Source organism: Oncorhynchus tshawytscha, linkage group LG04 (genome assembly GCF_018296145.1).
Source record: "Oncorhynchus tshawytscha isolate Ot180627B linkage group LG04, Otsh_v2.0, whole genome shotgun sequence".
In the NCBI taxonomy this organism is placed as follows: Eukaryota; Metazoa; Chordata; class Actinopteri; order Salmoniformes; family Salmonidae; genus Oncorhynchus; species Oncorhynchus tshawytscha.
Window position 1 is genome coordinate 51,082,767 of NC_056432.1, and position 12,708 is coordinate 51,095,474.

Below are 12,708 nucleotides of genomic sequence, written 5' to 3' on the forward strand. Positions count from 1 at the left end.
CAAATTGCTAGTTTTTCGGTGGCTTACCTTGATAAGGCAGTTGTTGACAGGGTGTTCATTTGTAGTAAGAGGGTGTTCACGTGTAGTAGTAAGTGCTCGTGAAGAGGCTACAGTATACTGTCAGCGGCAGCGTGACCCCCATTACAGTGGTGTTATGACTGGGATAACTTGTTGTTGATTTGGGAGGTGGTGCTTTTTTTCATGGTCCTTCGAGACGGATCTAAAGAAAGCAAGACGCTTGAAACACAAAAATCGGCACATCAGGAATTAAATGAATACAACCATAGTGCAATGTTATATTTATTTCTTACAGTAACTTTTGTTTGGTTGCCATACAAGAAGTATTGAGGATTTGGGGGGAAGGAAGAGTGCAGTTACAAGGAACTTCTCTTTCTTTTTCATTTTGATAATTAGATAGTCGACTCTAAGTATGCAGAATTACAACATATGGAACATGAACACAAATATACACAAAGAGCCAGAAACGTCTTTGTAATTATGTAGAATAAAAAATAAAATTAAAAAATTCAATCATAAGAGAAAATAACAAAAGTATCAAAATCGTTGCCGATGTTTAAGTGAAGGACTGTGTTGTGATGATAGTGAGCCACGCCAGTCCTTATGTAGCATAGCCTTATAGTCACACAGTGATGGTTTGTATAGCATCTTAATACGACTACTCAGTTCTATAATTCTGCAAATAAATTAGCTTAGTGATATGTTGTTTTTTTCCATGAAGTCAACAGTCACAACTAGTCTTTTTTTGTACATGTCTTATGTAAGTTGAGCATAAAAGTGTCATCGGGACAGTTTTCGATCCAGTGGACTGTGAGCTTATGTATACATTTAAAGCGTTTCAGTCATTTATACACACATTATACACAGACTAAGTGATTGGAATTGTCAAAAATTACAATATTCAAGATAGGCAGGTGATGGCCAGAGGATAGTGTATAAAATACATTTTGATTGGACAAATGTCTTCTGTCCACTCCAGCTATCAGTGTTCATAACATCAACAGGTGATGATATATCATGATAGTTCATCTTAAGACTGGGAAAAACCACAACCAAGGAGATCCATTCAGTAAAAATATTGCTTCTTAGTTTCCTCATAAATCTGATAATATTAATTTCTATTAATTCATATTTATATATAATATATATATATATAAAAAAAAATATATATATATATATATATTTTTGGCAAACCACATTTTTCTCCAAATGTCTTTTAGAAAATTCCATATAATTCTATATAATCATAAAAAATACTGTGCTTTTTTTTCTATGTCACTCTTGTTGTTTCTTTTAAAATAATGAATGGATTATAGCAGCGTTAAAACTCCTACAGGTCCTCTCTTTCTGTCAGCCTGGTATTCCCTTTTTTATTTTATCATCCCTTTGTCTTCCCTTCATCATCATACTGTTGCACACAGGGACAGGGAGCGAGAGAAAGGAATCTCACCAAGGGAGCTTTTTTTTTGGTCCAACAGGAGACCCTAAATTGCAGACAATCCAAACAATCATGGTTATGTTCATAGAACATCCCTGTGAACTGATGGAATCATGGATAATGTCTCAAATGATCACACATACTGTTCACGTTTTAGTGATATGTTATAATATATAGGTAATCTGGGTACAGTAGAATACATGGCTTCCACACTTCTCTTTGCAGTGCATTATGTGGTAGTTATAATCTAGTTCAGAGGCAGAAAGGCCAGAAATGGGGCACTATGTAGAGAATAATGAGCTATTTGAGGCACTATCCAAACACAAAACAGGGGTAAAGTGACAAGGAAATAAGTTCTGAGGGTGGATGCAATGGTCATATTCTTTCATAGAAATTCTCTCTCGAAACCTTTTTAGAAATATTATACATATCATTATTCTATAGATGTACTCTTTTCTTTAAATCATTCCTTTATACACATTCAATGCAATAAATGTATTCAATTTACTTCAAACCAATGCCACCAAACACTTCCTGGGTACTCACCTATCAGCAGTTCTCATATTAACGTTGAAGTCCTGGTGTTTCATGAAAAGGGATGGAGACAATTGATTGGCTGTCAGATGGGATTTCTGATTAGAAGATAAGCTTGTTCTACCTGCTCATTGGTGTGAGAGCTTATCACTGGTGTTGAGAAAATGACTCAGTAACACTTTTACTTGAAGCCTGTAGTAGTAATACGTTATAACGTTTTATAAGCAAGCCTTACAGAATGGTTGTACCTGCATGCTTAAGTAAAGTGTTTACTGAGGACTCTCCCTCTCATTCTCAAATGAACAGGGACCCAAATGAATCATCTAAAGCCTGCTCGGTCAGTGCTGCTGTGTCACACCTATTTTCTTCCCTCTGGAAACACCAGATAGGATTAACACCTCTTCTTGTCAATAATTACGTTTTGTGATTCATCGGCGATGCAAACACTGATTATACACAAACTTTGTAAACGTTCCTATAAATCTTTTTTTAAATCCTCTTCGGTGATTGTGTGAATGTCTGGGTAGTGGATTTATTATTATTATATATATTTTTAATGTAACCTTATTTAACTAGGCAAGTAATTTAAGAACAAATTCTTATTTACAATGACGGCCTAACCCGGACGAGGCTTGACCAATTGTGCCCCGTCCTATGGGACTCCCAATCAAGGCTGGATGTGATGCAGCCTGGATTCAGATGGAGTGCCTTACACCGCTGCGCCACTCAGGAACCCACATTTTTGAGTTTTGAGTGAATTCACATTATTCCTATTATTCTTGGCCCCTGCACTACACAGTATACTGTAGGTGAGCTGTCTAAAAACAAGCACACAGTCAACCACAGTGTCCTACGTTAACAGAGACCACGAAGTAACGTCCGTTTTGCTCTCATCCTTTCAAAGTGGGCGTCTTCAAATTCTCGCCGAGAATCATTATGTCAACCAAAGAAAATACAGCCCTCACCTATACCACAACAGCACACACTGGTACTAAAATAAAAACAATGTTTGATTTGCGAAAGGAATCACTCAATAACTAGAAATGATTAAAGATGGCTGAACAAAGAGGAGAGATGGCGATATTGTGGCAGAAAATGGAGTTTCCCCAAGTTGTTGTGATAGGTGGATTATTTCTGTTATAGGCCTGAAGGGAGATTGGTCGGTTGGGCGGTAGGGTGTAGGGAGGTTGCATCCCACTCCTGTCGGGGTCGCTGTCAAGTGTGTGGAAGACGATGACAACACACATGATGCCAACACTTAGGGCTAGATTCTATCAGATTCATGCCATCCAACACCCGCGTAGCTGTTGTTTTTGTGGTGTCGGAGGTGGAACTGTGTTAGAGCTGTCAAATCCACAAGCGGCTCCCAGCATTATACCTAAAACGGACATTGCCATTGGCTGTATGGAGTTGCATTAAGATAAATCCCATGGAGCCCTGTTTACAAGTTCGAACACTGGAATGTGAGATGCAATATACACCTTGAATAGGCTGACAGAATCTAGGCCTTGCACTCATGTCTTTCTAAAACACATTTAACAAACCTCCCACAGCGTGCGCACACACACACGTACATCACAAACGTGTCTCTGACAAAATGCAAATACACACACCTTCCACAGTGAACAGGGATGTGAAGGGGACAGTGGCGCCTGCTACAGTGGAGCCCCTCCAGCCATGCATTAGAGTGACTAACACATCATTATGTTTCTCCCCCAGGAGAAGGCCGTGTGTGTGTGTGTGTGTGTGTGTGTGTGTGTGTGTGTGTGTGTGTGTGTGTGTGTGTGTGTGTGTGTGTGTGTGTGTGTGTGTGTGTGTGTGTGTGTGTGTGTGTGTGTGTGTGTGTGTGTGTGTGTGTGTGTGTGTGTGTGTGTGTGTGTGGCAAATGATATGGTTTAGGATTCAGCTAAACATTTCTGCAAAGGTTCTCGTTTCTAATGTTTTTCAAATGTTTGTTTTTCAAATGTCTCTACAACGTCAGATACATCCATAAACATAACCCACGGTTTTACTCTAGTGAAGAAATATTCTCTGAAGAAACTCTAGCAAAGATAGAAAAGGAGTGCCAACCAGCTCAGCTGGTTTCAAACACCCGCGCTGGGGGAGCTTGAAAAAGGATTGAGTATTCCAATACTGATTTTTATCAGTATTTCAAAGTGTTTGAGGGCTACGTTTCAAGAGTATTCCAAAGTGTGGTCTTTTGTATTGTGAGCATCCCTAAAAAGATGCAGGATTCTTTCCACTCTTTCTCCATTCTGGATTCGGGAACGCCGCCTTTCTCCAGGCTATTCCCAGCAGTTCCTCCAGGATTCCGACATCCCCTGATACTCGGGAAGCAGAATGGGAGTGATCAAACACAAACACGCCACAGAGGCGAGGCAGGAAGGGAGTAGTCAGAGGCCGATTCCTAAATCGTCCAAGACTTTCCAAGACTGAGAAGGAAAACAGGTAGGAGAGAGAGTGTTCCAGATAAATCCACACCCCCTGGCTTTATCTGTCCTGCAGCATTTTGAGGGCCCTCTCGATGTTCATGCGGTGGCCCACCCGCGTCACCCCCAGGTCAATCAGATCTTCTTTCTGCAGCGAAGGCAGGTGGGCGCCTTCGATCTCGTTGTCCAGGAAGGCGTCTTTATGCTCCGACAGATTCAGGCTGTCCAGCCAGTCGGCCACGTCCAGCTTGCTCCACAGCTCCACGGGCTTGGAGGCAAAGGGCTTGCCTGAGGTGGCTATGGCCTGCATTAGGGTGAGCGGCGAGGGGGAGCGCGAGCCACCGCACGAGGACCCTTCACCAAGGCTACCGCCCATGCTGCCGAAGCCTCTCACATTCTCCATGGGCAGGGTGGACAGGCCGAAAAGGTCGCTAAGGCTGGGTGAGGAAGAGTGGGTTAAAGAAGAGGGGCAGGGCGGAGAGGAGAGGGACGAGGTGTCCGGGGGGCTGCAGAGGTGAGGGGGCAGGCTGGAAGGAGGGGTGCAGGAGGAGGGGGGCAGGCTGAAAGACACGCTGGAGTTCCGCTGGCTTCCTGTGGCTGTTGAGCTGAAGACAGAGAGAGAAAGAGAAAATAGAGAGGGAGAAAAGAGAGATCATGAGAACCTAACATATGTATGGCACAGTGATGAACTATGGTATAGAGTGGCTGTACAAACGAGTCCAGACCATAATGATCAGAACATAGCAACCAAAGGAGACCATGGCAACCTAGAGAAACTTGGCCAGATAGAAACCTCCGCCAAGAAGCAGACTCCTCCCCCTCCACATGTGACTCACATCCCCCCACTACAGCATACGTGTGTGGTTGGGTGTGTGTGTGTTCAGACCTGGCTAGTGTTCGCTGACCTTGACGTGTGGTAAACCTGCTGAGGCTTGGTGTGGAAGTGGGGTTCACCTAGAGCTTTCTAAATAAACACAAAGTTCATGAACATTCAATATCTTACTGATCTAAGCACAGAATTATACTGAAATACTTGAAAGAGCCACTAGGGTGCAGTGTTGTAAGTGGATTTTTACCTAAACCTTTACTTCACTGGTATTTTACAGTCTACTATTTAACAAGAAGGCTTTCCATATTTAGCATTTTTTTCCTTGATTCTAGAGCCATAATCATTTTACTTAATTTTGTGTAAAAAATATGTTTATTTTTCAGCATATTTAAGCATACCTCTTGAGCTGTCTGTATTCTCCTGATGTATTTTTTAAAGAAACTAAATATGCTTCTTTGCATCTCTGCTCAAATCTGGGTAGAAGATTTAAAGGAATGTGAGTCTTATTCAGTACATTTAGTAATTGCTTGCTTTTCTAAAGTCTATCAACCTTGTCAGCAGGCATGCCAGCTAAGACAGACAAGCAAGCTACCTCTTCAATCTACACACAATACACCATAATGACATAGCAAAAACAGGTTTTTAGAAATTGTCCAAGTATATAAAAAAAGCGGAAATATCACATTTACATAAGTATTCAGCACCTTTGGCAGTGATTATAACCTTGAGTCTTCTCAAGATTATACAAGCTTGGCACACCTGTATTTGGGGAGTTTCTCCCATTCTTCTCTGTAGATCCTCTCAAGCTCTGTCAGGTTGGATGGGGAGCGTCGCTGCACAGCTATTTTCAGGTCTCTCTGGAGATGTTTGATCGGGTTCAAGTCCGTGCCTTGCCTAGGCTACTCAAGGACATTCAGAGACTTGTCCCAAATCCACTCCTGTGTTGTCTTGGCTGTGTGCTTAGGGTTGTTGTCCTGTTGGAAGGTGAACCTTCACCCCAGTGTAAGGTCCTAAGCGCTCTGGAGAAAGGTTTTCATCAAGGATCTCTCTGTACTTTGCTTCGTTCATCTTTCCCTTGATCCTGACTAGTCTCCCAGTCCTTGCCACTGAAAACATCCTCACAGCATGAGGCTGCCACCACCATGCTTCACCGTAGGGATGGTGCCAGGTTTCCTCCAGATGTGACGCTTGGCATATAGGCCAAAGAGTTCAATCTTGGTTCATCAGACCAGAGAATCTTGTTTGTCATGGTCTGAGAGTCATTTAGGCGCCTTTTAGCAAACTCCAAGCGGGCTGTCATGTGCATTTTACTGAGGAGTGGCTTCTACCTGGCCACTATACCAGGCCTGATTGGTGGAGTGCTGCAGAGATGGTTGTCCTTCTGGAAGGTTCTCCCATCTCCACAGAGAAACTCTGGAGCTCTTTCAGAGTGACCATTTGGTTCTTGGTCACCCCGCTGCTCCCCTGGTCAGTCTGTGTTGGTAATCCTGTCGAACGCGTCTTTTTTAATGTATTATATAGTGGAGCTGCATAAATATTGATCTCCACTTTCTGGAGGATCGAGTTTTGAAATCAGTGGAATTAGAGTATGATAGCTAAAGAGATCTCCGGATTGCATCTTCATACTAAGGGCAACCATTTTTTATTTTTTTTATTTAACCTTTATTTAACTAGGCAAGTCAGTTAAAAACATATTCTTATTTACAAAAAGGCAAAAGGCCTCCTGCGGGAACGGGGGCAGGGATTAAAAATTAAATAAATACAAATATAGGACAAAACACAGATCCCGACAAGAGAAACAACACAACAGTACATAAAGAGAGACCTAAGGCAGCAACATATGACAACACAGTATGGTAGCAACACAACATGACAACAACGTGGTTGCAATACAACATGGCAGCATCACAACATGGTAGAAGCACAAAACAGGGTACAAACATTATTGGGCACGGACAACAGCACAAGGGCTAGAAGGTAGAGACAACAATACATCACGCAAAGCAGCCACAACAGTCAGTAAGTGTCCATGATTGAGTTTTTGAATGAAGAGATTGAGATAAAACTGTCCAGTTTAACTGTTTATTGCAGCTTGTTCCAGTCGCTAACTGCAGTGAACTGAAAAAACTAGCGACCCAGGGAGGTGTGTGCTTTGGGGACCTTTAACAGAATGTGACTGGCAGAAATGGTGTTATATGTGGAGGATGAGGGCTGCAGTAGATATCTCAGATGGGGGAGTGATCCCTGAGAGGGTTTTTATAAATAAGCATCAACCAGTGGGTCTTGCGATGTGTATACAGAGATGACCAGTTTACAGAAGAGTATAGAGTGCAGTGATGTGTCCTATAAGTTGGCAAATCAGATGGCCGAATGGTGAAGAACATCTAGCCGCTCGAGAGCACCCTTACCTGACGATCTATAAATTATATATTCTGTAATATAGCATGGTTAGGATGGTCATCTGAATCATGGCTATTTTGGCAGCTGGGGTGAAAGAGGAGTGATTACGATAGAGGAAACCAAGTCTAGATTTAACTTTAGCCTGCAGCTTTGATATGTGCTGAGAGAAGGACAGTGTACCGTCTAGCCATACTCCCAAGTATTTGTATGAGGTGACTACCTCAAGCTCTAAACCCGTAGAGGTAGTAATCACACTGGTGGGGAGAGGGGTATTCTTCTTACCAAACCACATAACCTTTGTTTTGGAGGTGTTCAGAGCAAGGTTAAGGGCAGAGAAATCTTGTTGGACACCAATTTTCTTTTGGTAGAGCGTTTAACACAAAATCCGGGGAGGGGCCAGCTGAGTAGAAGGCTGTATCATCTGCATATAAATGATTGAGAGAGCTTCCTACTGCCTGAGCTATGTTGTTGATGTAAATTGAGAAGAGCGTGCGGCCTAGGATCGAGCCCTGGGGTACACCCTTGGTGACATACAGTGACTGAGACAGCAGATCTTCTGACTTTATACACTGCACTCTTTGAAAGAGGTGGTTAGCAATCCAGGCCAAAGACCCCTCAGAGACACCAATACTCTTTAGCCGGCTCACAAGAATGGAATGGTCTTCCATATCAAAAGCTTTGGCCATGTCAATAAAAATAGCAGCACAACATTGCTTAGAATCAAGGGCAATGGTGACATCATTAAGGACCTTTAAGGTTGCAGTGACACATCTATAACCTGAGCGGAAACCAGATCGCATACCAAAGAGAATACTATAGACATCAAGAAATCCAGTCAGTTGATTATTGACAAGTTTTTCCAACACTTTTGATAAACAGGGCAAAATAGAAATAGGCCTAAATGTTAAATTAAACTGACAGTTGAGGACTTGTGAGGCGTCTGTTTCTCAAACTAAACACACTTGTCCTCTTGCTCAGTTGTGCACCGGGGCCTCACACTCCTCTTTCTATTCTGGTTAGCGCCAGTTTGCACTGTTCTGTGAAGGGAGTAGTACGAGATCTTCAGTTTCTTGGCAATTTCTCGCATGGAATAGCCTTCATTTCTGAGAACAAGAATAGACTGACGAGTTTCAGAAGAAAGTTCTTTGTTTCTGGCCATTTTGAGCCTGTAATCGAACCCACAAATGCTGATGCTCCAGATACTAAAGAAGACCAGTTGTATTGCTTCTTTAATCAGAACAACAGTTTTCAGTTGTGCTAACATAATTGCAAAGGGTTTTCTAATGATCAATTAGCCTTTTAAAGTCATCAACTTGGATTAGCTAACACAACATGCAATTGGAACACAGGAGTAATGATTGCTGATAATGGGTCTCTGTACTCCTATGTAGATATTCCATTAAAAAAATCTGCCTTTTCCAGCTACAATAGTCATTTACAACATTAACTATGTCTACACTGTATTTCTGAGCAATTTGAGGTTATTTTAATGGACAAAAACTCCACTTTCCTATAAAACAACGACATTTCTAAGTGACCCCAAACTTTTGAACGGTAGTGTATATTTTTTATACATTTGTAAAAATGTCTAAAGACCTGTTTTCATTTTGTCTTTAAGCAGTATTATGTGTAGATTGATATGGAATTTTAAAAATGTAATACATTTTTGAATAAGGCTGTAACGTAACAAAATGTGGAAAAAGTCAAGGGTTCTGAATACTTTTCGAATGCACTGTACATTAGATAACTGTAGGGGGCGCTGTGTTGAAGCCTCCGTGCCTACATCTTGGCACTCCCTCACCATTTAAAAAAATATTTTGGAAGCTATAGAAATGCCTTTATTAATAACTACATTAACTTTGGACACATTTATTATATTAGACACCTTAATACATACTTTCAATTATATTATGTGAGCTAAACATAGTAAAAAAATAATATTTTTTTCAAATCCTTAAAATCTACTTTTTTTTTAGACTGCTAATGTTACTGTCCACAGTACAACAACAAAAAATTATATTTACATGCAATATTGTCCTTTTCATTCCTATGGAAGACAGCTCCTGCGGAGTGCCAATATGGGTGACTTCAAAGCCTTTTAATGGCCAATACTTAGCATCCTCAATTCAGGATTTATATACATCATTGGTACAAACACTTTGTCATTTGGATGTGGCATTCAACATTTAAACAGTGAACAGTATTTGACTGGGGAATTCATTTAAATTGAAATAACCATATATCACATGTGATTTTCACCATTGCATATTTCAGCTGGCATTCCCTCTAAGGTTCACAATACAGTATTTGTATTTATTAGGGGATCCCCATTAGCTGCTGTCAAGGCAGCAGCTACTCTTCCTGGGGTCAAAACATATTAACAAAGGATAAAACACTACATCATATAACATTATTACACCACTACATATCTACAATACAAAATGTATAATTCCACCACACAACAATATTACAATGTACGTGTGTGTAGAGTGCGTGTGCTAGCGTTTGTGTGCGTATGCGTGTGTCTGTACCTGGGTGTGTGTGTCTCTTCACAGTACCCGCTGTTCCATAATGTGTATTTTTATCTGTTTATTCAATCTGATTCTACTGCTTGCATGTGTTACCTGATGTGGAATAGAGTTCCATGTATTCATGGCTCTATGTAGAATTATGCGCCTCACAATGTCTGTTCTGGACTTGGGGACTATGAAGAGACCTTTGGTGGAATGTCTTGTGGGGTATGCATGGGTGTCCGAGCTGTATGCTAGTAGTTTAAACAAACAGCCTGGTGCATTCAGCTTGTCAACACAAAAACAAGTAGTGATGAAGTCAATCTATCATCCACTTTCAGCCATGAGAGATTGACATGCATATTATTAATGTTAGCTATCTGTGTACATTTAAGGGTCAGTTGTGCTGCCCTGTTCTGAGCCAATTGTAATTTTCCTAAGTCCCTCTTTGTGGCACCTGACCTATAGCAGGGGGTGTAACGGCATAACACATACGTTTTTCCAGCAGCAGACTATGGTAATAATTTCAAAAGCCGCACTGAAGTCTAACAAAACAGTAACAGTGACAGACTCTGTTTAAGAGAAGAACGTAGATAACCAGGAAAACACACACACACACACACACACACACACACACACACACACACACACACACACACACACACACACACACACACACACACACACACACACACACACACACACACACACACACACACACACACACACACACACACACACACACACCTTTTGGTAGTTGAACTGTACATAGAACAACAATGTAACATATCGAGGAAGAGGATTATACAGTATTTGAGGTCAGCACAGCTGGGATGAATCATTATGAAGTGATTATTACTGTCATATCCAGCAGTTCATTCCAGAAGAATACCATTTGACCATCTGGCTTCAGCATCACAGTATCCTCGACTCACAAAAATATATACCTAACACAAACATGCAGTGGGCTTGACACAACACTAGAGGGACGGAAGAGAGAACCTAGATCTGGTTTGCAATCTAATGTAAATTTACATTTTTAGGAACAGTGTAGTGTGTAGTGTACATATCAGCCCCCCACAGACCACAGAGATTTGTGCAGCACCAGATGGAGTGGTGAGATGAGTGATGGATCGATGGGGAGATGGATGAAGAGACGCATGGTGTGAGAGCAGGGACACACAGGGCAAACCCATCACCTCCCCCCAAAACAAACACAACTATGCTCCATTCCATTCAGATTAACACCCTCATTCAATTCCACCTCTAAACTTCCTTCTGTGGTTCCATACTGATTGGGCTCTGAAGGGCTGCAATGCCTGCTAATTCGTCGACTAATATATGTGTAGAAGTCATTAAATACAGTGGCAAGAAAATGTATGTGAACCTTTTGGAATTACCTGGATTTCTGCATGAATTGGTCATAAAATTTGATCTGATCTTCATCTAAGTCACAACAATAGACAAACACAGTCTGTTTAAACTAATAACTCACAAACAATTATGCATTTTCAAAGGGTTCACATACTTTTTCTTGCCACTGTATACTGTAATTACACTCCTAAGTTTGGACAAAACCAGAAGACACAGCAGCCCTTGGTGCCCGGGTTGGTTGTCCCTTCTTTCCCTCGTACTATATGGATAAACTTGAGGGAAGTTAGGGAGGGGAAGTGAAGAACACAAGGGCGTTATTTGTCCCAAATGGAATTGGGCCAATGTGAAAGCACTCAGTCCACCCTCTGGACCTGTAGCACTTTGCACCATGGGTAAAACTTACAGCTTGTTTTTTCAGCACCAGCTTTTCCACAGGAAGTCGTCGTGATGGAGTGAGAGATGGAGTGAAACAGAGGACACATGAAAAGATGAGACAACAACAAAACACACGGAGAGACACAAACCCTCTATCACGCACGAACACACACACAAAAAGGGGGAAAAAGTGGAACACAAAATCTGACAAAATGTAGTGAAGAAAGAACATCTGTCCTTCTTAACTGACAACTCACTCCAACGTGATAACCTGCTTGGGAAGATGGGACTTAAAAAATTCACTTCACAGAACAGAAATCTCATAATTTCCTCTAACAGTCATAGTCTGGTCTATTTCACATATACTGTGCATGCCCATGAACTGCACATGCCCCATGAATGCACTTATAAAAGTTATAGAAGTCGATGCTTCGTTATCTGACACACTGATCCATTTCTAACTGAACAATACCTTGCTGTTGAACTTGTGATCACAATCAATACCATCATGCTGACGAGGTGGGAGAGGGATGAGGATGTCAATACCCTACTGTGACAGAGCAGAACACACCCTGGACCACACATGGGCAGACATTATCCAGCAATGAAAGTAGAAATGATACCTTCTGACTTGCTTGCTTTAATGACCAAGCTTTCGCTCCAACCTTCCATAGTAGATGTAATAGCCCAGAAGCTGAATGGTTTACTGTGTATAAATGGGTCTGCTTTGACCGTGTCATTAGAGAGCACACACAACATCATCTGGGCCATTTTCTACAGAGTTAGTACTGGATGCTCCAA

General features: G+C 41.5%; 1 protein-coding gene across 1 annotated transcript in view; it reads right to left on the reverse strand.

Annotated features, from left to right (window-relative positions):
* Positions 1-284: 284 nt before the first annotated feature.
* LOC112249551 (SH3 and multiple ankyrin repeat domains protein 2) overlaps positions 285-12,708 on the reverse strand; it is a 214,725-nt gene continuing 202,301 nt past the window's right edge. The window contains exon 23 of the mRNA XM_042320848.1: positions 285-5,024. Coding sequence (XP_042176782.1) covers positions 4,481-5,024 — 544 coding nt within the window. The 3' untranslated portion in view covers positions 285-4,480. The remainder of the gene's footprint in view (positions 5,025-12,708) is intronic.